This window comes from Antechinus flavipes, chromosome 1 (assembly GCF_016432865.1).
Source record: "Antechinus flavipes isolate AdamAnt ecotype Samford, QLD, Australia chromosome 1, AdamAnt_v2, whole genome shotgun sequence".
Classification (NCBI taxonomy): domain Eukaryota; kingdom Metazoa; phylum Chordata; class Mammalia; order Dasyuromorphia; family Dasyuridae; genus Antechinus; species Antechinus flavipes.
In genome coordinates this window covers 716,273,060-716,299,076 of record NC_067398.1, presented here as the reverse complement: position 1 = coordinate 716,299,076, position 26,017 = coordinate 716,273,060, and the positions used below count along the sequence as shown (strand labels likewise).

At 53.0% G+C, this 26,017-nt stretch overlaps 2 protein-coding genes across 2 annotated transcripts in view; one reads left to right on the top strand and one right to left on the bottom strand.

The window, feature by feature from the left end:
• Positions 1–20,503: 20,503 nt before the first annotated feature.
• Positions 20,504–24,409, top strand: SELENOM (selenoprotein M). Its single transcript, XM_051973149.1, has 5 exons — positions 20,504–20,956; positions 22,928–22,963; positions 23,053–23,087; positions 23,605–23,683; positions 23,772–24,409. Exons 1-5 carry the CDS (start codon positions 20,519–20,521, stop codon positions 23,961–23,963), a joined length of 780 nt encoding a protein of 259 aa, XP_051829109.1. The 5' UTR covers positions 20,504–20,518; the 3' UTR covers positions 23,964–24,409.
• A 501-nt stretch (positions 24,410–24,910) lies between these two features.
• Positions 24,911–26,017, bottom strand: part of SMTN (smoothelin) — a 33,228-nt gene continuing 32,121 nt past the window's right edge. The window contains exon 22 of the mRNA XM_051976261.1: positions 24,911–25,247. Coding sequence (XP_051832221.1) covers positions 25,097–25,247 — 151 coding nt within the window. The 3' untranslated portion in view covers positions 24,911–25,096. The remainder of the gene's footprint in view (positions 25,248–26,017) is intronic.

Sequence of the window (26,017 nt, the reverse complement as noted above, 5' to 3'; positions counted from 1 at the left end):
CAAAGAAAAGATGAACATCTGCGACACTAGCTCACGGGCAGGAGAACCTCCTCTATGTCCTGTACCTGAGGGCAGAGTGTCTGGTGGGATGGTCGGATTTTTCCTTGCCGAGACTGGAGAGGAATAGACAGGCTCTTTCAAAAAGAAAAAAAAAACACAAAACGACTAAAAAAAGAGATGGGTTTTCTTTTTTTGTGTTGCTGTCACGTGGCTAAGGCAAGGGCAGGTGCTTTCCAAAAACAGCTAATGGAACATTCCAGCCTTTAGGCAAAGTGTCCAGCAGAGACCACGTGCGGGGAGGGGGAGGGAGAGGAAGGGGGGGGGCGTTGGTGAGTAATCCTGGTAGATGCAGAGAGGCGACATCACTAAAAGGCACCGGCAGCCCCCCTCCCCCCTGCTGTAGGCCCAAGTTGGCCATCCACATCCCTATCCGGTCCCTTGTTTCTTTGTTAACAGCCTGGCACACAGTTGGTGCTTAATAACTGCTTATTAACTGCCTGATCTACTGACAGGAGCTTGTGTCCCATGTTAATGGGGCAGAGGCTCTATTGCAATAATTTTCAATCAGTCCGATGGCTGTGACTAATTGTATCCTCTGGCTCTTAAAGGTAAGGGAGCACACTGATGGGGGCTTGTGACCCCGGAACCCACAGAGCGCTTTCTACTTCAGCAAACTTTTCTCGCCTCGGAGACCTCCTGTAAGTGGGGAGAGCCTCCCTATGCTCACAGTGATGGAGTACAAAGGCTGCTGCATTTGGAATCAGAAGCCCTGGGTTCAAATTCTGACTTCCACTTATTCCTTCTGGAGCTTTGGGTGAGTCAGTGGTCCTCTCTGTGCCTCAGTCTCTTCCTCTGTAAGATGAGGGGACAAGCTGGCCTCCGAGTTCCCTCTCACCTCTAAATCTTTGCTTCTGTGATCCTCTGGCTCAAGGGGTCCATGAGGAGGGGGACTGGATCCTCTATGACACTCCCATTTACCCCCAAAACTGCCCTTCGGGGGCATTCGTAGATCGTCAGTTAGACTAGTGAAGGAATGAATGCAAGCCGGACTTGCAGCCTGAGGAGCCGAGTTCGAGTCTTGCCCCGTGGCTGGCCGCTGTGAGACCTTCAACATTCGGAGTTTCAGTCTCATCCATGAAGTGAGGGGATGGACTCGCTGACCCCCAGGTCCCTTCCAGCTCCGGGGTGCTGCCCTGGAGTCGTGCTCCCTCTGGGCCTCAGTCTCTCCCCCTGTAAAATGGGGTAATTATAGGCATCCTAGTTACACAGCAGCTGCAGCTGCCGGGGAAAAGTGCTTCCTCCCGGCTCGAAATGGAAGCGGACTGATGCGATCTTTGTGTCTGGGAGTGTGGGAGGAGGGGGCCTGGAGGGGCCCTGGCCCTGGGGGTGGGGAGGGGGGGCGGAGGCTGGGGGAGGGGACGAGCTCACAGGATCTATATTTGGGCAGCTGGAGTGATGACTAAGGGCCGTGATAACAGGCTCCGGCTCGGGGTGCTGGCACCGGGGGGGGGGGAGGGGGTGGGGCAGGGAGGGGCCGGCTGCCAGAAGGAGACATCGGGGGAAGGGACCTGCCCCACTGCGGGCCTGGAGGAAGGAGCTGAGGGGGCAGAGACGGGGGAAGGAGAGGGGGCAGAGAAGAGCCGGGCAGGGACGTTCTTCTGCCAAACGGCCGAGTGACCCAGGCCCCGCAGCTCCAAGGTGACCCGTCTCCGAGATTTCTCCAGCCCTGACCCCTCAGAAGGGCTTCGGGGAAGCCTCGGGGCCACTGGGGACTCCTAGGAAGGGCTTCCTGAGGGCACGGCTGGGGCGGGCACCGAGGAGGGTCATGGGAGGGCCCGGCTGGCGCTTGACTCTTGTGGTCTCTGAACCTCAGGGCAGAAGGGTGAGAACTGGACCAGAGGCCCAGCATGGGAGGCGCCTTGCCAGCCTTTCAGGCCGGCTCCCCCACTTTACAGATCAGGAAACTGAGGCCCAACAGGGCTTGCCCAAGGTCATTGAACTCCAAGTGTGGGAAGCAGGATGTGACCGTGACTTTCTGACTCCAGTTCTGGCGCTGGGGCCTTCACACCCTCGTCGGGCCCTTACTGAGAGGGCTGCGTGGGGACGGGGCAGCTGGCAGTGCCCAGGGGCAGAAAGGGCTGGCAGGAGGGTACGGGCACCGCACAGACAGATTTTCCTAGCCCGGGGAGATGGGAGACAAGGCACCAAGCGGGCAAAGGGGGGCAATCCTCCCATTAGGCAGCACTTAGGGAACACTCAGAGTCTGCCCAGCAGTTGTGAGTGGGGGGACCATCTTGGAGATGCTGTCCCCATTTTGCAGATGAAGAAATTAAGACAGAGAAAAGTCTTACACAGCTGGGATGTGTCTGAGACTGGATTTGAACTCAGTTCTTCCAAGGGCAGGGCTCTGGCCTCTGTAAAATAAGAAATTTGGATTTGACATCTTGGGCCCCTCCCAGCCCTGACATCCGCTGTTCTAGGCCCCTTCCCACCTCTCACCCCCCCTGTTCTCAGGCCCCTCCCACCTTGCCCACCCCCTGTTCTCAGGCCCCTCCCACCTCTGACACCCCCTGTTCTCAGGCCCCTCCCACCTCTGACACCCCCTGTTCTCAGGCCCCTCCCACCTCTCACACCCCCTGTTCTCAGGCCCCTCCCACCTCGCCCACCCCCTGTTCTCAGGCCCCTCCCACCTCTGACACCCCCTGTTCTCAGGCCCCTCCCACCTCTCACCCCCTGTTCTCAGGCCCCTCCCACCTCGCCCATCCCCTGTTCTCAGCCCCTCCCACCCCTATTTTCCCACGGATGCTCAGCAGCCAGGCCCAGTGAGCTCATAGTGTCTAAGTGGATGCTTCTGCTCCCCTGAGGATCCTGCTCTTCCATCTTTTAATTATGGGGGCTCAGTGTGTCTAAATGAAAGCTTCTAAGTGGCCTTGGGAACACAAGCGTCTGAGGAAGGCGGAGGCCGTTCCGCGCTCAGACTCCACAAACACCATTTCCCCAAAAAGTGGTCCCAAGGGCCCAGTGGGACGCTACAGGTTCAAATTCCGGCTCTGTGGCTTACTGCTGCCCAACCAGGGGTCTGGGCGAGCCTCCCTGGGCCTCAGTTTCCTTCTCTGCAAAAGGTTTGGACCGGATAATCAGGAAGGGCCCTTTTTCGGTCTCCTCCCCACCCCCCCCACCTGTCCCAGAGCCCTGCCCGCTCCTGATTGGTCAGTGCCCTCCACGATGAAACTGACCCAAATCCTTCACTCTCTGATCCTCCAGTCAAGCCGCCCCATTTTCCTCCTCTAGTTCTGGGAACCGTGAACTCGGCAACGCCGGCCGTTCCTGAGGACTAGGAGTCAATCGCTTGCCCTAGACTTCAGTCACTCACCATCCCGGGACGTCCCTGACCAAATCACCCGCCTCTGGATCCTTGCTTCGGCTTCTTTTGGATTCCTCCCGATACTTCCTGAGGAGCCCGGGGGTGGACGGGCACCCCCACATCCTTCCATCCTTCCATTCACATACCCATCTGCCCGCCCATCTAGCTAGCTATCCATCCGTCCATTCATCTTTTCACCCTCCTACCCATCCATCCATCCTTCTACTCGCCCTTCATTCATTCATCCACCCACCCATCTCTCTATCCATTCACCCACCCATCCTTCCTTCCATCCAAACATCTATTCATATATATATATATATATTCATCATTTCACCCACCTACCCATCTATCCATCCTTCTACCAATGCTTCATTCATCCATCCTTCTACTCACCCTCCATTCATCCATCCACTCACCCATTTATCAATTCACCCACCCATTCTTCCTTCCATCCATCCATCCTTTATCCATCCATTCATCAATTCACATATCCATCTGCCCACCCATCCATCTATCCATCTATTCATCCATCTGCCCACCCAGTTATCCATCCATCCATCCATATTTAGAGCCATTCCTCCAACCTTCATACATCTATCCATTAATTTATGCATTTGTCCTTTCACCCACCTACCATCCATTCATCCTTCAACCCATGCTTCATTCATCCATCCATCCACCCATCTATCTCTCCATTCACCCACCCATCCTTCCTTCCATCCATCCATCTATTCATATATATATATATTCATCATTTCACCCACCTACCCATCCATCCATCCTTCTTCATTCATCCATCCTTCTACTCACCCTGCATTCATCCATCCACTCACCCATTTATTTATCCATTCACCCACCCATCCTTCCTTCTATCCATCTATCCTTTATCCATCCACTCATCAACTCACATATCCATCCTTCCCTCCATCCATCTATTCATCTATTCATCCATCCATGTTTAGAGCCATTCCTCCAACCTTCATACATCTATCCATTAATTTATGCATTCGTCCTTTCACCCTCCTACCCATCCATCCATCCTTCTCCCCATGCTTCCTTCATCCATCCATCCACCCTTCCCTCTACCCATTCATTCACTCACCTATTCATCTATCACCCATCAATCCATCCATACCTCCATCTACCCGCCATTTTCCATCCCTCCATCTATCCTTCCTTCCATTGATTCTCCTTCCTTCCCATTCATCCATCAAAGAGCCGCCCATGTATCGATTCCCTACTGCACGTGCTCACTTATTCTCTCTTCTCCCTGAGCACGTTAAGCGAGTCGGAGACCGCGACCGGCCCTAAAAAAGCCAAAGACAGACGGGCTGGCTCTTCCTCCTTCTCTGCTGGGGAGATCCCGAGTGCATCGGCCCAGATTCCATGCCAAGGTTCTTCCAGACTGAGTGATGGAGACCGTTAACAAATGGGGGGCGGGTGCTGTTCCAGGGGGTGGGGCGCAGCAGGCCTGCAGCCCGATCCCGACTGGCCCAGATTTGTCCCCGATATTTGTGCACTTCTCCCCTTTTGAGTGGGAGCTCTTGGAGAGTTGGGACTGGCGTTTGCGTGTCTGGGTGTCCAGCACGGCGCCTGCTACATCTCATTCAGTCATTTCAGCTTTGTCTGACTCTATGGCCCCATGTAGGGTTTTCCTGGAAAAGAAACGGGAGCAGGGGGAAAGGGGGAGCATTGCTTTTTCCGGCTCATTTTACAGATGAGAAAACCGAGGCACACAGGGTAAGTGACTTGTCCAGGACCATGCAGCCAGTAGGGATTGGAGGCGTTCCCGTGTCCATTGCCTTGCCATTTTCCCCACCATGTTCTCTAGTCCGGACAGTCAGTGAAACAGCGCCTCGAGCTTGACTCTCCAAGGAGCAGATACTCCTGCTGAGAATCGCAGCACCAGCTTTGGGGCCAAGTGTGACCTGCAGGGGCTGAGGCTAGCCCCCAAGTCCTTGAGACCTGCTGGGGCCGAGGCTAGCCCCCGAGTCCTCGGGACCCGCTGGGGCCAAGTGTGACCTGCTGGGGCCGAGGCTAGCCCCCAAGTCCTTGAGACCCGCTGGGGCCAAGTGTGACCTGCTGGGGCCGAGGCTAGCCCCCGAGTCCTTGAGACCCACTGGGGTCAAGTGAGACCCGCTGGGGCCAAGTGTGACCTACTGGGGCCGAGGCTAGCCCCCGAGTCCTTGAGACCCACTGGGGCCAAGTGAGACCCGCTGGGGCCAAGTGTGACCTGCTGGGGCCGAGGCTAGCCCCCCAAATCCTCGAGACCCGCTGGGGCCGAGGCTAGCCCCCGAGTCCTCGGGACCCCTTGAATCAGTCTGTCCACGGCCTTGGCTCCTGAGGAGACACTGCCGCTAATTGCCCCCATTCTGAAGATCCTGCCAGGACATTGGCAAAAGGGCCCAGACCCCGTGGCTCTTGGAAGCTCACGGTGTCCTCCTGGCTCAGAAGGGGAGGCCGAGGCTGCCACGGGCGGAGGCTTTTCTCCTTTGCCCTCCCCGCAGCCTCCTTCATAGGGCCCTGGTGGGGCAGCCTCAGCTCTAGGCTGCTGGGTACCCACATGCACACAGAATCGATGGCTGGATGCAGATTTCATGGGCACGGCCGCGTTCTCAAGCAATCCCGGCGGCTTCCTGCAAATGTTGCCTTTTCCCGCAGGGGTTCCATTGGACTCCTCAGTTAACAAGGTCTCCTTTCTCTAGCCTTTAACGGACTCGTCAGAAGTGTGTGAATCTTGTTGTTTCCTACAACTCTCTGTCCTGTGATGGGGCACGTGGGACGGGTGATCGATTCCATGGGCCCAAACGCTCCAGGTTCTCGCAGGGCCGACAGCTGGCCCCTTCCCTGGTCCTGCTCACACGTCCATGATGTCCTAAGGCGGCACTGGCTCTCTTGGCTGCCGGATCAGACGTTGACTGTGGAACTTGCAATCCACTGAGATCCTCAGATCTTTTTCATCTGAACTTTTGTCTAGCCTTGCCCTCCTCCTCCTCCTTGAAGTGATGGGGGTCCTCCTCGGCTTTCAACTCTGTTTTTTAAGTTATTTGTGACGGAGGTGACGCAGGGAGCTGACCATGAGATCGGGGCCAGGGAGGCTGGGGGGCAAATATGTGACAGAGAGTGTCCCTGGCTTTATCTCAGCCCCCGTGATTTGGGGGTTGGACTATGTGCAGACTGCGGTCCAAGGGGACTCGCCTGTTACAAATTGATTAACTAAAAAAAGAAAAAAAAAAAAAAGACTAAAAAAGGGGCAGCTAGGTGGCGCAGGGGATAGAACATTGTCCCTGAAGTCAGGACAATCTGAGTTCAAATCCCATCCCAGACACTTAACACTTCCCAGCTGGGTGACCTTGGGCAAATCACTTAACCCCGTTTTTCCCTCTGCAAAAACCAAAAAACTACATACTTATTAACTTCTATGTGTAGTGTCCCATTTGGCTTTAGCTTCAGGATCCAGTTCAGCCTGAGAAAGATTTCCTGAGCACCTACTATGTGCCAAGTATTGTGCTGGGCCCTCTGAGGATATAAGCAAGGATAAGCACTTATTAACCCCCTACTGTTTGCTAGGCTTTCTGGGAGCTCACGTTCTGGCCCTCAGGAAGCTTGCGTTCTTCTGGGAGTCGGGAGGCATTTGGGGTTAGGGTCACAGGGATACAAAAGCTCAGTATAGACCAGTGGCCGTGGTCTCCCTGTGTTGGGGCTCCCTCTAGTGGAGCCCTAGCCCTTCCATGCACCTTCTTAAACCAGTCCGGCCTGGGAGTCCCCTAGTCAATGCCCTCATTTTACCCAAAAGGAAACCGTGGAAAGCTCCAAAGGGAGCGAGCAGCAGGGCAGGGTCATGACCCCGGGTCACATCCTTCCAGATCCTTCCAGAAACAGGTCAGAAGCACCTATCATGTGCTAAAGCTGGGGAGGCCCAAAAGGGGAAACACAGACCCTGCCCTCGGGAAGCTTGCGTTCTACTGGGGGAGACAACGCGCCCACAAATACCTGCAATTGTGTCTAACATATGTTAGTAAGAGGGAATGATAACCCCCTGTTGTTAATTATTAATATAGTATATTAATTAAGCATATATTACATAATAATAATTCATTTATAATATGTAATGTTCTTATTGAAGCTTTTTGTTTTTAAAACATAGGCAGGGATAATTTTTCACCCTTGACCCTCGCATAACCTCGGGTTCCAATTTCCCCTTCCCCGCACCCCTCCTAGATGGCCTCCAATATGGGCTAAACATGGTAGAAATATAACATTAGAACACGAATGTGATGCAGGGAAACCGAGGCAAGGCGGGCGTGGTTTTTTACCGGGGAGAGTTTCAGGCCGAGGGAGCGGAACTCCCGTCCAAGAACCGCTGGGCCCGAGGAACTGAGGCAGGGAACGCATCTGGCCCGCGAGGGGATATGGAACCTGAGCGCGGGGTCTTAGGGGGGACCAGGGGCGGAGAAGGGGGCGAGGACTCGGGGCGGGCCTAGTTCCAGGAAAGGATCGGGACTGAATCCTGACAGGAGGGGTCAGGATGAAAGGGCAGGGCAGGGCCGACATCCCAGGGAGGGGAACCATCCCAGCAAGGACTTGGGGGCATTTCCAGGGTTTTCCTGGCTCAATCCTCCCAGTCCTGAGGGCCGGGAGCGGGAGCCAGAATCATCTACTCCGGGCACCCTAGTGATGGATCACGTTATCTATTTAAATGTATGTTATAGAAGAGAATAGTGATAATTATCCATCCCTGACTATTATTATTAACTATTAATAATCATAACTAACTGAGGGAAGACGGAATTCAGGGAGGGGAAAGACTCCTCCGGAAGGGGCCCGAGGTGGGAGAGCGCTCCAGGCCCGGGGGCCACCAGAGGGAATCCCCAGAGCTGAGATGGAGGGTCTGTTCTGGAGCAGCCGGGAGGGCGGAGCCCGGAGGCCGATCAAAGAGACGGCCCCAGGGGAAGTGGGCGGGGACACGAAGGCCTCTCCGAGCTTTGTGTTGGCTCCTGGGGGCCGCAGGTACCACTGGCGTTGGGGGGAGGGGTCAAAATGAGACCTCTCTTTTTCCTTTCGGCCCCTGAGGAGACACTGGGATGGCCCATCGGCAAGTCCGGGCTTATTCCGCAGGGTTCAGCGGAGCTTCTGTTCCACTAAAGTCTTTCCTTCTTTTTTGCTGAGACAGTCGGGGTCCCACGGGAGGAAGCGTTAAGTGTCTGAGGGTGGATTCGAACTCAGCTCCTCCTGACTTCAGGGCTGGCGCGCCCTCCACAGCGCCCCCCAGCGGCCCCCACTAAAGTTTTTTAAAGCCCATCCTGACTCTAATGTTCCCTGCCCGGCCCAACAAGCGTCACCGCCGCCGCCTCGCGTTCAGTCTCTGCCCCCCGGGCGGGCTTCACCGGGAGCCCGGTCAGTGGGAGCCGGCCCTGGGGGAAGCCCCCGGGGGTCGGGCGGGATCCTGCAGGCGCCTCGGGACTGGCCGCAGGATCTCCCGCGGGATCTCCCAGAGATCCCAGGGAGCCGCTGGGGGCCTCGGGGGGAGCAGATGGCCGCGCTGTCCCAGGGCCCCCCGGGCGCTCCTCCCTCCGGTGCGGGAGGGGCCGGGAGAGGGCCGGGGGCTCGGGGCTGGGGTCCAGGAGGGCCTGAGTTCGTTACCCCAAATATGGAGGCGGGGCCGCGAGTCCCGGCGCTTCTGCTCTTGACGTCTTGGGGAAGCGCCTTCGGGGGAGCCACGATCCGTGGCGTGAAGCTGAGCACGTGCTCTTGGCCCCGGGGCTGCTCCGGAAGGGCTGATGGCCCGCAAGCACTGGAGACAGCGCCAGAGGGGCCTAGAAAGGGGCCTCAGCCCCTCAGAGGCTCCCCAAGAACCCCAAGGGGAGACAGGACCTCAATTTGGGGGCGGAGCTATCAGTTCCATCTAGAGCTGGGATAAGGCCTCCAAAGGGGGTACAGTCTGTCTGTCTATCACCCACCTCCCTACTTTATCTATCTGGTACCTACCGACCTACCTACTCTATCTATCCATCCATCTTCTGGCCTCTCTTCCTCCTTTCCTTCCTTTCCTCCCTCTCTCCTTCCTTCCTTCCTTTTCCCTTCCTTCCTTCCTTCCTTCCTTCCTTCCTTCCTTCCTTCCTTCCTTCCTTCCTTCCTTCCTTCCTTCCTTCCTTCCTTCCTTCCTTCCTTCCTTCCTTCCTTCTTCCTTCCTTCCTTCCTTCCTTCTTCCTTCCTTCCTTCCTTCCTTCCTTCCTTCCTTCCTTCCTTCCTTCCTTCCTTCCTTCCTTCCTTCCTTCCTTCCTTCTTCCTTCCTTCCTTCCTTCCTTCTTCCTTCCTTCCTTCTTCCTTCCTTCCTTCCTTCCTTCCTTCCTTCCTTCCTTCCTTCCTTCCTTCCTTCCTCCTTCCTTCCCTCCCTCCCTCCTTCCCTCCCTTCCTTCCTTCCCATTATCTATATCTATTTATGTTTGTTCTATGTATCCATCTACTGAAATGGAATAATGACCTTGCCAATCCTAGCTTGCCGGAGCTCCCTTATTATCCAGAAGAAGGCAGACTGGGAATCAGAACCAGTGAAGCAAGAGAGAAAACCAAACGTTCCTCAAAGCTGGGCATATGGGAAGTTTGTGCAGTGTGGGCCAAAAACCCAGAACTTTCGCTGCCGCCAGATAATCCACAATTATAGCAGTTCTGTTATTAGAAAAGTAGCTTCTCCTAATCTAGCTGTTGTCACATTGAGAATAGCACTATTAAGAAAAAGTGAATGGGAAAAACGGCCGGGTCATATCCCAAAACATGTCATTAAGAACTTCTAAACTTCCAAGTTTTGTCTCGATTTAAGAGGAAGTTTCACCTAAAATTATATGACGGTCACTTAAGAAAATCAATATATTATTAGCTAAGCTGTTTGGAGTTTTTTTTTTTTTAATATCTACTTTTTTATTTTAAAGAAAAAACTTGGTAATTGCACAAAGAAAAGCCACTGTAAGATCTCCTTTGCAAACCCACAAGGATTCCTAGAACCATCTAATCATAAATTCTTACCAATCCTACAGGGGAGTTCTCTTTGTTGTGGACTTCCTGATGAGAAAATGGGCTACAAAATGGGAATCCTGATCCAGAAAGGGAGGGAAATTCTCAAGTCTACTTACCATGTAGAGTGGGTTTTATTTAAGGTGATTTCTCTATCACTTGCGGAGGTTTTATATATATAAGTAACTTAGTCTTTATATGTTTTAAAAGTTTTTCCCTCATTTTAGTATTTTTCCTCATTTCCTCATTCTAGTATTTTATTTTTCCAAATACACAAAAAGATAACGTTCACCATTTATTTTGTAAGACGTTGTCCTTGAAAATTTTCTCCCACCCTCCCTTAATCCCCCCCTAAAATAGATAACAAGCAATCTGATATAGGTTAAATATGTACAATTCTTTTAAACAGATTTCCATATTATGTGGTGGCAAGAAAAATCAAAACAAACAAAAAGGAAAAAAAAAAACCCACGAGAAAGAAAGAAAGAAACAAATAAACAAACAAACAACATTCAGTCTCCACATTTCCCTCTCTGGATACAGATGGCTCTTTCCATCTCAAGTGTAGTGGAATTGCCTTGAATCACCTCATTGGTGAGAAGAGCCAAGTGCACCAGAATTGATCATTGTATAATCTTGTGTTGCTGTTGTACAAGTATTCTTGGTTCTGCTCGTTTCCCTCAGCATCAGTTCCTGTCAGTCTCTCCAGGTCTCTCTGAAGTCCTCGTGCTGGTCATTTCTTACCAAACAATAATATTCCATCACATTCATATCCCATAATTCATTCAGCCATTCCCCACTGCTGGGCATCCAATCAGTTTCCAGTTCCTTGCCACTACAAAGAGGGCTGCTGCAAACATTTTTGCACTTGTGGGTCCCTTTCCTTTTTTTAATGATCTTTTTGGGATACAGACCCAGGAGAGACACTGCTGGATCACAGGGGATCAAACGCATATCCGAATATCTCATACTTTCTGAATGACGTTGAGTATAATTAGGCAAATTTGTGCAACAAAGATGTAACTATTAAGTTGGAAGGTGAAAGTTTGGAAGTTTTTTGTTTTTATTGTAAGGAATAGGATTTAATGAGATCTTAATTTAGATATAGTGACACTCTAAGCAAATTAGAAGAACATAAGAGTAGAAGCTATTCTCCAACTGATAAATGGTCAAAGGAGATGAACAAACAATTTTCAGGTGCAGAAATCGAAACTATTTTGAGTCAAATGGAGAAATGCTCTAAATCACTATTGATCAGAGAAATGCAAATTAAGACAACTCTGAGGCACCACTTCACAACTCTCAGATTGCCTAAGATGAAGAATGTTGGAGGGGATGTGGGAAAACTGGGACACTATTGTTGGTGGAACTGTGAACAGAGCCATCTATTCTGGAGAGCAATTTGGAACTCTGCTCAAAAAGTTGTCAAACTGTGCATCCCCTTTGATCCAGCAGTGTCTTTACTGGGCTCATATCCCAAAGAGATCTTAAAGGAGGGAAAGGGACCAACATGTGCAGAAATGTTTGTGGCCGCCCTGTTGTTAGTGGCCCAAAACTGGAAACTGAGGGGATGCCCAACAGTTGGGGAATGGCTGAATGAATTATGGGATATGAATGTGATGGAATATTATTGTTCTGTAAGAAACGACCAGCACGATGATTTCAGAAAGGCTGGGGAGACTTACAGGAACTGATGCTGAGTGAAATGAGCTGAACCAGGAGATCATTGTACACGGCAACAACAAGACTATACAATGATCAATTCTGATGGACGTGGCTCTCTTCAACAATGAGATGATTCAGGCCAGTTCCAATGATCTTGTGATGGAGAGAGCCATCTGCACCCAGAGAGGACTGTGGGGACTGAGTGTGGTTCCCAACATAGCATTTTCACTCTTTTTGTTGTTTGTTGGCATTTTGTTTTCTTTCACATTTTTTTCCTTCTTGATCCGATTTTTCCTGGGCACCATGATAATTGTGAAGATCTATATAGAAAAATTGCACATGTTTAACATAGATTGGATCACTTGCCTCCTAGGGGAAGGGGTGGGAGGAAAAGAGGGAGAAAAGTGTTTGGAACGCAAAGTTTTGCAAGGGCTAATGTTGAAAACTATCTATTTGTGTGTTTAAACTACAAAGCTTTATGTAAAAAAGAGTAAGACTTCAATATAGACATTTATGTTGGTAAAGAGTAATGATTTAAGAGCTATCTTGTGTCATCCTGCTGGGAAATCAGATTTTATTTACGTTTGTTATTTGATCTGGAATACAAATATAGGTAGATATATCACCTTAAAAAAAGTTCTCCTTGTTTAAAGGGATTCTGGGAACAGTAGTCTATGTTTATGTCCCCTTGAACAGGGTTAATAACCGGACATGTTTTACCACAGATAACATTTCTTCAAATCCGTTCTCTACATACCATCTAGAATTTTGATATTACACATCCCAGGTGGTTGGATGTTATTAGGCATCTTGAGGCAAAATCATTTGTATAATGTTGAGCTTAAAACCATCTGCTTAGCATGAGTCCTACTTATATCAAGAGAACTTGTGAATGTCTCACTCTTAGCAAAGAACGAGTATAGCCAGTACTTATTATTTCGGCTATGTGATCCTTGAGAGCCGAACCCACCCGGAGTTCTGATTACTGGAACTTGCTATTTAAGACCTTATGGGACTGTTAACTGATATTATTCTGGGTCTGATTCCAGATATGATCATCAAGGAATCCTTTTAAGTCAATAATCCATAATGTATCAACCCTATCGCGTTTTACATCCATAAACTATAGGCGAAGGTCTCATGGGAAAGGCTGGGCGAACGACTTCCGGCAAATCAGATCAACATAACATAGTATTTTGACTCTTTTTGTTGCCTGCTTGCATTTTGTTTTCTTTCACATTTTTTTCCTTCTTGATCCGATTTTTCCTGGGCACCATGATAATTGTGAAGATCTATATAGAAAAATTGCACATGTTTAACATAGATTGGATTACTTGCCTCCTAGGGGAAGGGGTGGGAGGAAAAGAGGGAGAAAAGTGTTTGGAATGCAAAGTTTTGCAAGGGCTAATGTTGAAAACCATCTATTCATGTGTTTAAACTACAAAGCTTTATGTAAAAAAGAGTAAGATTTCAATATAGACATTTATGTTGGTAAAGAGTAATGATTCAAGAGCTATCATTTGTGTAATGTTGAGCTTAAAGAAGGAAGGGAGGGAGGGAAAGGAGGAAGGAAGGAAGGAAACAAGGAAGGAAAGAAGAAAGGAAGGAAGGAAGGGAAGGAAGGAAGGAAGGGAGGAACCAGACTGGTTCATGTCAACTCTAGTTCTGAAAAACAACTAGCCCAGAGATGACCTCATCCTACTGGGAAATCAGATTTTATTTACGTTTGTTATTTGATCTGGAATACAAATATATGTAGATATGTCACCTTAAAAAAAGTTCTCTTTGTTTAAAGGGATTCTGGGAACAGTAGCCTATGTTTATGTCCCCTTGAACAGGGTTAATAACCGGACATGTTTTACGACAGATAACATTTCTTCAAATCCGTTCTCTACATACCATCTAGAATTTTGATATTACACATCCCAGGTGGTTGGATGTTATTAGGCATCTTGAGGCAAAATCATTTGTATAATGTTGAGCTTAAAACCATCTGCTTAGCATGAGTCCTACTTATATCAAGAGAACTTGTGAATGTCTCACTCTTAGCAAAGAACGAGTATAGCCAGTACTTATTATTTCAGCTATGTGATCCTTGAGAGCCGAACCCACCCGGAGTTCTGATTACTGGAACTTGCTATTTAAGACCTTATGGGACTGTTAACTGATATTATTCCGGGTCTGATTCCAGATATGATCATCAAGGAATGCTTTTGAGTCAATAATCCATAATGTATCAACCCTATCGCGTTTTACATCCATAAACTATAGGCGAAGGTCTCATGGGAAAGGCTGGGCGAACGACTTCCGGCAAATCAGATCAACATAACATAGTATTTTGACTCTTTTTGTTGTTTGTTTGCATTTTGTTTTCTTTCACATTTTTTTCCTTCTTGATCCGATTTTTCCTGGGCACCATGATAATTGTGAAGATCTATATAGAAAAATTGCACATGTTTAACATAGATTGGATTACTTGCCTCCTAGGGGAAGGGGTGGGAGGAAAAGAGGGAGAAAAGTGTTTGGAATGCAAAGTTTTGCAAGGGCTAATGTTGAAAACCATCTATTCATGTGTTTAAACTACAAAGCTTTATGTAAAAAAGAGTAAGACTTCAATATAGACATTTATGTTGGTAAAGAGTAATGATTCAAGAGCTATCATTTGTGTAATGTTGAGCTTAAAACCATCTGCTTAGCATGAGTCCTACTTATATCAAGAGAACTTGTGAATGTCTCACTCTTAGCAAAGAACGAGTATAGCCAGTACTTATTATTTCGGCTATGTGATCCTTGAGAGCCGAACCCACCCGGAGTTCTGATTACTGGAACTTGCTATTTAAGACCTTATGGGACTGTTAACTGATATTATTCTGGGTCTGATTCCAGATATGATCATCAAGGAATCCTTTTAAGTCAATAATCCATAATGTATCAACCCTATCGCGTTTTACATCCATAAACTATAGGCGAAGGTCTCATGGGAAAGGCTGGGCGAACGACTTCCGGCAAATCAGATCAACATAACATAGTATTTTGACTCTTTTTGTTGTTTGTTTGCATTTTGTTTTCTTTCACATTTTTTTCCTTCTTGATCCGATTTTTCCTGGGCACCATGATAATTGTGAAGATCTATATTTCTTTTAGCTCAAAATATCACAATCTTATACTACATGATTCTTGTTGTTCAGCCATTCCCCAATTGAGGAACATCCTCTTAATTTGGTTCTGCTCACTTCCCTCAGCATCAGTTCCTGTCAGTCTCTCCAGGTCTCTTTGAAATCATTCTGTTGGTCATTTCTTGCTGAACAATAATATTCCATAATATTCATATATCATAATTTATTCAGCCATTCTCCAATGGATGGGCGTCGACTCAGTTTCCAGTTTCTGGCCACTACAAAGAGGGTTGCCACAAACATGTTTGCCCGTGTGGGTCCCTTTCCCCGCTTTAAGATCTCTTTGGGATATGAGCTCAGTAGAAACACTGCTGGATCAAAGAGGATGCACAGTTTGAGAACCCTTTGGGCAGAGTTCCAGATTGCTCTCCAGAATGGCTGGATCATTTCACAGCTCCACCAACAATGTATCAGTGGCCCCAAACTGAGCATTTTTTAAGTTGGGCGTCTCCGAAGTTCCTTGAAGAATTCACACCTTGAAAGTTCCTTGTGTTTTGGCAAACTGAGCCCAGAACTCTCCCTGCTGTGCTAGAACACCAACTCAGACTGGTTCACGTCAACTCCAGTTCTGAAAAACAACTAGCCCAGAGATGACCTCATCCTACTGGGAAATCAGATTTTATTTACGTTTGTTATTTGATCTGGAATACAAATATATGTAGATATGTCACCTTAAAAAAAGTTCTCTTTGTTTAAAGGGATTCTGGGAACAGTAGCCTATGTTTATGTCCCCTTGAACAGGGTTAATAACCGGACATGTTTTACGACAGATAACATTTCTTCAAATCCGTTCTCTACATACCATCTAGAATTTTGATATTACACATCCCAGGTGGTTGGATGTTATTAGGCATCTTGAGGCAAAATCATTTGTATAATGTTGAGCTTAAAACCATCTGCTTAGCATGAGTCCTACTTATATCAAGAGAACTTGTGAATGTCTCACTCTTAGCAAAGAACGAGTATAGCCAGTACTTATTATTTCGGCTATGTGATCCTTGAGAGCCGAACCCACCCGGAGTTCTGATTACTGGAACTTGCTATTTAAGACCTTATGGGACTGTTAACTGATATTATTCTGGGTCTGATTCCAGATATGATCATCAAGGAATCCTTTTAAGTCAATAATCCATAATGTATCAACCCTATCGCGTTTTACATCCATAAACTATAGGCGAAGGTCTCATGGGAAAGGCTGGGCGAACGACTTCCGGCAAATCAGATCAACATAACATAGTATTTTGACTCTTTTTGTTGCCTGCTTGCTTGTTTTTCTCTCATTTTTTTCCTTTTTTGATCTGATTTTTCTTGCGCAACATGATATTTGTGGAAATATGTCTAGAAGAATTGCACGTGTTTAACATAGATTGGATTACTGGCTGTCTAGGGGAGGGATGGGGGAAGGAAGGGAGAAAAATATGGAACACAAGGTTTTGCAAGGGTGAATGGTGGAAATTATCTATGCCTATGTTTTGAAACTAAAAAGCTTTAAAAAGAATAATAAAAAAGAAAGATCAGATTAAAAGGGGAAAAAAACACAAGAAAAAAACACCAACCAACAATAACAACAATAAAAAGAAGTGATAATACTCTGCTTTGATCCAGTCCCCACAGTCTCTCTCTGGGTGCAGAAGTCTCTCTCCATCCCGAGTCTATAGGAACTAGCCTTGAATCACCTCATTGTTAAAAAGATCCCCGTTATTGTTCTCTTGTTTCTACTCACTTCCCTCAGCTTCAGTTCATGTAAGTCTTTCCACGTTCTTCTGAAAACAGCGTGATCTATATTTCTTATAGCTCAAAATATCACAATCCTATACTACATGATTCTTGTTGTTCAGCCATTCCCCAATTGAGGAACATCCTCTTAATTTGGTTCTGCTCACTTCCCTCAGCATCAGTTCCTGTCAGTCTCTCCAGGTCTCTCTGAAATCATTCTGTTGGTCATTTCTTGCTGAACAATAATATTCCATAATATTCATATATCATAATTTATTCAGCCATTCTCCAATGGATGGGCGTCGACTCAGTTTCCAGTTTCTGGCCACTACAAAGAGGGTTGCCACAAACATGTTTGCCCGTGTGGGTCCCTTTCCCCGCTTTAAGATCTCTTTGGGATATGAGCTCAGTAGAAACACTGCTGGATCAAAGAGGATGCACAGTTTGAGAACCCTTTGGGCAGAGTTCCAGATTGCTCTCCAGAATGGCTGGATCATTTCACAGCTCCACCAACAATGTATCAGTGGCCCCAAACTGAGCATTTTTTAAGTTGGGCGTCTCCGAAGTTCCTTGAAGAATTCACACCTTGAAAGTTCCTTGTGTTTTGGCAAACTGAGCCCAGAACTCTCCCTGCTGTGCTAGAACACCAACTCAGACTGGTTCACGTCAACTCCAGTTCTGAAAAACAACTCGGCCAGAGATGACCACTGTGCAATTTTCCCCACTCCCCCTTGGGATTTTTGTCTTCCTTACCCCTGCTGCCTATGCCCGCTCCGAGCTCAGTTCTAACTGGGCTCCCGTGAATACTTGTCCACCTACTCAGGAGAATTAAACCTGTGTCCTCTCCACAAATCCTACCAAGTACCCAAAGTGATCCAGGCACTGTGCTAAGTACGGGGGTACAAAAAAGGGCAAAAAACACTTCTTACCCTGGAGAGCTTATAGTCTAATGGTGGAGACGACATACAATAATTAACAAGGGGTAAATTGGAGCCAATCTCAGTAGCCTTAAGGGAAAGCAGAAAAAGTTTCTTGCTGAAGGTGTAATTTTAGTGATGATTTAAAGGTAGCCAGAAGGGAGAGTTAATGAAGGAGTTTCAGATATAGGGGACAGCCCTTGAGCATGCCAACTAGGGAGACAGAGCGTCTATAATTAGAGAAATGCAAAATAAAGCATCTCTTTGGTTCTACAGTCACGTTGGCAAAGATGACTAAAACAGAAAATGACAGGGATTGGAGGGGCTGGGGGGAAATTGGTACAGCAAGACATTGTTGATGGAGTTGTGGAACGGTTTGGCTCTTATGAAAATAATTTGCCATAAGCCGCAGTTCAGTTAGGCTTAGGTGGCTAGAAGCCATAAGAGATCAGAAAAAGAGTCCTGGCGTTGTTCAGTTGTGTCCAACTCTTCGTGACTCCATTTGGGGTTTTCTGGGCCTGGAGGGGTTTGCCATTTTCCTCTTCAGCTCATGTTACAAATGAGGAAATAGAGTCAAATAGGATTAAGGGATTTGAGCTCTTAAGTGTCTGAGGCCATTTTTTTTTTAATTAAAAAAATTTCAATAGTGTTTTTATTTTCCAAACACATACAAAAGTAGTTTTCAGCATTCATTTCGGAAAGTCTTTGTGTTCCAGATTTTTCTCCTTCCTTTCCCCCCCTGATATGGGTTTAATATATATGATTCTTTTAAATAAATTTCCATATTTGTCATGTTGTGCAAGAAAAATCACATCAAAAGAGAAAAAATCATGAGAAAGAATAAGCAAGCAAACAAACAACAAAGTGAGAATACTATTCCATCCCCATTTAGTCTCCATCGCTCTCTCTCTGGATGTGGACGGCATTTCCCCTCCCAAGCCTGTTGCAACTATCTGAGGCCATTATCGAGCTCTAGGAGCATCTTTCCGATTCCAGGCCCAGGGCTCTAGGGCTCCACTGCGCCATCGAAGGGCTAATCCTTCTGCCAGGAGCCACCCAAGAGGTGCCCAGGTATGGGGGATGGATAAACAAACTGTGAGATGAGACATAAGGACGACCACTGGGCCACGAGGAGTTACAACCCGGTCGGTCTTAGCAGTAACCGAGAAGAGGGACCGTCGTCGCACTCCCGGACTCTGATCACGCCATAGGAAATAAGGGGCCCAGAAAAGTGAACATGGAGCTCATTACTTCCCTCCTCCCAGACCAGTCATGGTCTTAAAGATGAAGTGAAACTCCCATTTTCTGACACTACTAACGTGGAGATTTGTTTTTGCTAGACTCTGTAATTGTTAGGAAGGTTTTGTTTTTATTGTTCAACTGTGGAAACAGATAAAATTAACTTCAAATTAATTTTAGAAAACAAGTGAAAAAAATAAACAAAATAAATGTGTAGTTCACTAAAAGAGGTAAGTAGGGAGAGAAGGTATTGGGGGATCAAGAAAAGCTTCATGATGGTTTTGGGGACACAGCCCACACTCCCAGAGCACCTTTGGGTTAACAAATTATTTCCTCACACTCACTTTGAGATGCCGTTAGTGTAAATATTATCAGTCCATTTTACGAGTGAGGAAATTCAGAGGGGTGACTCGCTGCCATCCCCTGTTCCAGGACCCCTCCCGGCCCTGCCATCCCCTGTTCCAGGGCCCCTCCCGGCCCTGCCATCCCCTGTTCTCGGGCTCCTACCGGCCCTGACAGTCTCAGCCGGGCAGTGCAGCTGGGACTCTGCAGGGGACTTCCCCGCTCTGCTGACTAAAGCTGGCACTGAAACCTGACCCTTCTGGCTCTACTCCCCCTTCTCCCCATCAGAGAGGTGCTCTGGTGCCGGGCCGGGCGGGCTCCGGGGGAGCTGGAGGGGCTCAGAGAATTGGTCTCCCAGGGATGTAGCCGGTGCCTGAGGCTACGCCCGCGGGGGGGATGGGGGGCACGGGACGCTAGCTTTGGGCTGGGGGGGCCGAGGCTTGGGAAGTTTGGAACCGGCCGGTTGGGCAGGACGTGGGACGGACACGGGGGCCAAGAGGGAGGGGAGGAAGCTGAGGTGGAAATGGGTGCTTGGAGGAGGGAGGCTGGGGGCTGGGACTGGGCAGGATTGAGGGGCTGTCTGAAGCCCCGGGAGGAGGGGTGGGGGAGGGAGAGAACTGGGACGCTGGGAGAGGGGAGATGGAGATCTAGGAAAGCGGGAGGAGGCAGCAGGCCGGCGAGGTTAGGTTGAGGGGCGAGGCTGGGGGCGTAGTTTGGGAGTCCGGTGGCGGGGATAAGCTGAGGAGGCCGGGCTGGGGGCGTAGTTGGGGGGCTGGGCTGAGGGGGTTAGGTCAGGGATCAGATTGAGGGCCCCTGGGGCGGGGTTAGGTTGAGGAGCTATTTTCGGGGCTGGGCTGAGAGAGTAGGATGGGGTAGCCCCCATTGGGGGCTAGGCTGAGGGGTTAGTTTGAAGGGTTAGGCTGAGAGACGAGGCTGGGGGCTAGTTTGGGAGACAGTTGAGGGGCCGGGCTGACTGGCTTGGCCGAGGGCATTCATTTGAGGGGGCTTGGGGAGAGGGAGCAGAACTGAGAGGCGGAGACGGGGGTCGGGCTGGGGGGCCCAGCAGGGAGGAGACGAGGGCGAGGATGCTCCGGTACGGGAGCGACAACCGGGCCGGGCGCGTCCGGGACCGAGGGGCTCGGGGAGACGCCCCCGAGGCGCCCCCTCCCAGCCCGCGCTCTCTCCCAGCCGCCTGTGGGCGGGCGCCGTCTCTCCGGCCCTGCCCCGGCCCCGCCCCCTCCCGGAACTATGACGTGGCGCTTCCCCCCCTCCCCGCCAAGCCCCCTCCCCGCTCCTCCAGCCTCTCTTCATCTGCGTCCGAACCGGCCGGTCGCGCCAAGCCGAGCTCCTGCCCGGACCCCCACCCCAGCCCCTGCCCCTTCCCCGACCCAGCCCCCCGGCCCAGGTCCCTCCCCGCCGGCCCCATGCGTCGCCTGCTGCCGCTCCTTCTCCTCCCCGGACTCTTCGCCGCCTTCCAGCCCGACTGGAACCAGATCCGGGGCCTGGCCCGGGGCAGAGTGGAGGTAAGGGGGCTCAGCCCTCCGGCTCCGCGGGACCTGCTGACCCAGGGAGGGGCCCAGCCTTCCCCGGGCGCCGTTAAACTCCGGCCCCTCCAAAATGCCCCCCGGGGCCTCCCCCTGCTCCCCCATCCCTCCGGAGCCCCTGCCCCCTCCCTGTACTCCTCCCCGGGCCTCCCAGTCCCCCCCAGCCCGGGCCCCCTCCTCTCCGCCGGCCCCGCGGCGCGCCCCACCCTTCCCGGAGGCCAGCTGGACTTCATTCCCGCCCTCCTTCTCCCCCACCAGGGATTGAAGAGCCTCCTGACAGCCTTCTCCCCTCCCCCCCTCGCAGACCCCGCTCCCACTACCCCGGCCCTCTCCTTTCCCGCCCGGTTCTCGGGGTACCCCCCTCCCCAAGCCGCAGCAGCGCGCCCCCCGAGGCCCTTCCTGCCCTCCTGGGCTCTGATTGTCCCCTAGCCCGCCCCCCTCCGTTCCTTCCCAAGATCTCCGGGCCTCCCTCCCCGTTTCTCTCTTTGGCCGCGAGCTCCCCCTCCTCCCTCCCCAGAAGCCCTTCCTCGGGGGCTCCCACCCGCTCCGCCCCCTCCCCAGAAGCCCCTCAGGATGGGCTTGGGGCTCCGGGACCCCCGGGACCCCCTTCTCCTGGCCCTTCTAGACCGGTGGATCTTCCTCTGCCTCTGAGCGGCTCCGAGGTCTCCCCGTAGGACCCCCTGGCCCCCCCCCCCGCCTCCCCCGCACCCCTTGACTTAGGGACCCCAGCTTTGGGGCGGGGCCTGGGAGGGAAGCCTCGGGGCCGGCGGGAGGTTGGAGGAAGCCAAGCTGAGCTGGACAGTTCCCAGCTCCCGGGACCAGTGCCCAGCGTCCTTCCCTGCAAGTTTGGGAGCCCGGCCGTTCCCCGACCCCCGCCCGGGACAGGCCCGCCCCTGGAAGGCCTTTCCGGGGCCTCGGGAGGCTTGGGGGAGGGGAGGAGGAGTTCAGGGCCTGTGAGGGGGTCTCCCGCCCCTGTGCTGGCTGAGGGGTCTGGGGGCGTCTCCCGGTGCGGGGGGCGGAGCTTGGGCCTCGGCAGGTGTGACTCTGGGGAGCGGGAAGTGCCGCCCGCGTGTTCTTGTTTTTCTAGTACTTTTTGAGTCCTGGGAAAGGCCTGGGGGAGGAGGAAGTGCCAGGGCCCTCTGGGGGATTGGGGGACAAGCAGCTGCACCTCTTTTACCCCGACCCCCTGCTCTGGGGAGATGAGAGCATCTGAACACAGGCCCCAGGGGAGAGACTGGTCTCTGAGGCAGGTGGCAGGACCTTATGGCATCTCCCGGGGGTCCCCCACCCCCTCTGCACCTGTGGCTCGGACCCCAAAGCTGGGCCCCCGACATCCCCGCCCAGGGCGCCCTGACCCAGCATCCGGGGGCCCAGTTCTGCCCTTCTCTCGGTCTCTGCGACCTTGACCTTCCTCAGTTTCCCCTTCGGTAAATGGGGGGTTGGACTCCAGTGGATTTGGTGCCGGGTTTAAACCCCCTCTCCCCCCATGCACTGACGCCAGCTGCCAGGCCCCCGGCGAGCCTCGGGGACCTCGCTTTCCTGCTGGAGTCAGTGATACAGGAGGGTGTGACCTCCGACCTCAGGCAGATGACTCCCCGCCTTTGCCCTTCCCGGCCCCCAGACGCCCCCTGCCCCCGATCTCTGATCCGCTCTCAGGCGTCCGGTCCTGGCTCCAAGACAAGTCCGCCCCCTCCCCCCCCCCCCCATGGGGGCTGTTTCCTCCCCCAGACCCCGGCCCACAGAGCCCCGGGCGCTGCCCCTTCCCCAAGTTTCCCTGGAAACCAGCCATGGCCCGCCGGGTCGGCGTGGCAACCAGACAGTTAAATGGCGGCGCCCTTGGCGTGGGGCGGGCCTGCAGGGTCTGCTGCAGGTGGTGGTGGTGGTGGTGGTGGCTGTGCAAGGGGAGGACCGGGCCCGGCCCGACTCACATGTGGCTTTGTTCCTTGGCAGACCTGTGGAGGATGACAGCTGAACCGGCTGAAGGAGGTAGTGTCCCTGCCGGGGGAGGGGCTGGGGGGGCAGGGGAGGGGCTGGGGGCTGCCAACAATCACATGTCCTCCTTCTCCTTCCTCCAGGTGAAACTTTTCGTCACCCAGGATGTTCCATACTAGTATCTTTTCTCAGCAGGCGCTGGGGGGGGGGGGGAGATGCTGGGGGGAGGGGAGACACGGGGGGGGGGGGCACTTCCCGGCCCCTCTGCAGGTTCTCTGGGCAGCTCCCCACTGTCTCCCTCAGGGACACCCCCACTGCGGCTCCACGAGGGGTCCCCAGGAGCCTCTGAGGGCCATGGTTGTCTCTTAAAGGCAGGACTCTGACGAGGGCAAAGGGCTCTTCGCAGGGTCCCCTGGGAATCAGCCCCCGGCCCCCAGCTGGGGCGAGAGTAGCTAGGAGCCCGCTCCTATGGCTGCTGCTCTGCCTCCATCCGGCCTGAGACAATATTGCGGAGTCCCCTGGGAATCAGCCCCCGGCCCCCACTTGAGCCCCGTCCCTCCCACCTGAGCGGGGGCGCTGAGCTCTGCCCCGGACTGGCCTGAGCGTCACCGACCCCCCCAGTTCCAGGCCCCCGGGACTGCCCCCTCCCCGAGCCCCCCTCCTGCCGCATCTGCCCCTTCCTTAACTGCCGCCAGTCACAACCTGATGCTGAAATATTTCCCTGGAGCCGACCCTGAGCTGGTCCTGCTGGGATACCAGTATGAGGAGCTAGAGGTGAGTCCCCGGCCGGTGGGGCGGGAGGGGGCAGGGCCTCCCGGGGGGCGTCGGGCCCTGCGCTCACTCCGACCTTTCGCCCCTTCAGAGAATCCCCCTCCGTGACATGACCCGGGAGGAGATCAATCAGCTGCTGAAGGACCTGGGCTTCTACCGGAAATCCAGCCCGGAAGCCCCCGTCCCTCCCGAGTTCCAGTACGCCCCCGCCCGGGTCTTGGGAGAGAAGGCACCCACCCCAGCGCCCCACGGGGATTCAATCCCCGCGCGCCTGGAACTCTAGGTCTAGAACCACGGCCCCCACCCTAGCCGGCAGCTGCGGTGGAACGGCGTCGCCTGCCACGCTCCCTAACTGGAACCGAGGTGCCAGGGCCGTGCCCGCACCGCAGGGAAGGGCTAGCGCACTGCTGGGTGGGGCCACCCACACACCTCAACTTGCCTAACACCCTAGGGGGCTGGCAGCGCCCCTTAGGCGGGAGGTGGGAGCGGGCATCTGCTTTGGGTCCAGAAGCGGCAAGTTGGTCTGCCTGGGTGGTCCGGGGACCCTTTCCGCAGCGCCGCGCCCCGAAGTCCGGCCGTCAGGGACAGGATGAAGCTCTCAGCGCAAAGGGTTCCTCTTGCTGAGGGTGGATGGATGCGTCCTTGGGGCCGGGCCGGGGGTGTGGAGGCTGGGGCTGGGGTTTCCCCCTCTCCCTTACGCAGTAAAAGCCCCCCCATTCCAACCCGCTATCCCCGTGTCGTTGTCCTTCTTGTCGCCGCTCCCCCGACCTTGGACAGACTGCCCGAGGGGAGGGCGGGCTCCCCCCAGTCTGGGACGATGGTCCCGGGGTCCCCGAGCAGGGCCCACTTGGCCCTTATCCTGTTCTCTGCAGGCGCTGGCAGAAGGCAGCCTGGGTAACAGGCATCTGGGGGGGGGGGGTGGACACAACCCACTCTGGGGGTCCAACGGCGTGGGGTTTGGCCGGCTCCCCTGGTGCAGGGTAAGGGAATGGTGCCGGCAAAGAACGGGTGTCCGAGCTCGGGGATCCTGGGTTCTCATGGCTCTAATTCTTCACGGGGGACCCCGGGTCACTGCCCACCCCTGCCTGCCCTCCCAGCTGAGTGGCGGCCGGCACTAAGACTCCGGCTTGCAAGTTTGGGGCCTGTGGGTTTTGGGGTTCCCCATGAGGAACTCAGCCCCCCCTCCTTTGTGTCAGGAAGCTGGGGGGGAACCAATGAAAGGGAGGCCAGTTGAGAACAAATAATTTATAAAAACTCCGTGAATCGCTGTGAGTAACTGGGGGAGCTGGGGCGGTGGGGCAGGCGTGGGTGCCGGGGCCGGGGCAGGAAACGTGGCGAGGGAGCTCTTCTGGATGCACACACTGGGGGGGAGGGGCGGGGGGAGTGCCGCCTCGGCTGGGGGGGGGGCGGTGACCCCTAGAGCTCTTTCTGCCGCAATCGAAGCTCGTGGCGTCTCAGGTGGTTGTAGAGCGACTGCACGTAGGTGAAGACGCACTTGGGGTCCGGCTTCTTGCCCATGATCATCATGTCTTCCACGTCCACCAGGGGCACGCAGTCCACCAGCACCCTGCGGGGGAAGGGGGCGGGGGACGGGGTGAGCACGAGCCGCCCTGCTCTCCCACCGGCCTCAGCTCCCACCCCGGTCACCCGGGCGACATTCAAGGCCCTGGAAGCCAGCTGGAAAACCCTGGAGGGCCGGACCCTGGGAGGGGGCAAGGGGGGCACTACCCAAAGGCCCTGCTCCCGGAACCCCTCCCGAGGCTGCAGATCTGTCCTCGACCCCTCTGCTCTCTGAGCTGTGGGACAGGGACAGGCCGGGAGACAGGCCTGGGGACAACCACGGCCTCTGGGACAGGCCAGGCTAGGGGACAGCCATGGCCTCTGGGACAGGCCAGGCCAGGCCAGGGTATGCTGGGACAGGCCAGGCTAGGGGCAGGCTGGACAAACCAGGCCAGGAGGCAGCCACAGCCTTTGGGACAGGACAAGCCAGGCCAGGCAGGGGCAGCCCCGACCTCCAAAAGGAGCCCAATCTGAGGTGCGGAGGGCGCCCTGTTAGTCCTAGGAGCAAGAACACGCTCCGATATTCCCAGTCCGGTCTGGAGGCTGGAAAGGGCCCCCTCAGCTCCACCGGAGACTTGGCGGCTGGGCAGGGGCAGCCTGGCAGGGGGCTCCAGCCCTCCCCAACCTGGGGGATGCTGCCGGGGCCCTGAAGCTGGGCCGGGAAGGGGGGAAGGCACCTTAGAATTCTTGGGGAACCAGCTGGGTGGCTCAGGGGTTAGTGTCGCCCCCGAGTTCCGAGGCTGCTTGCTGGCTAAGCCGCTTGAACCTCTGCCTGTT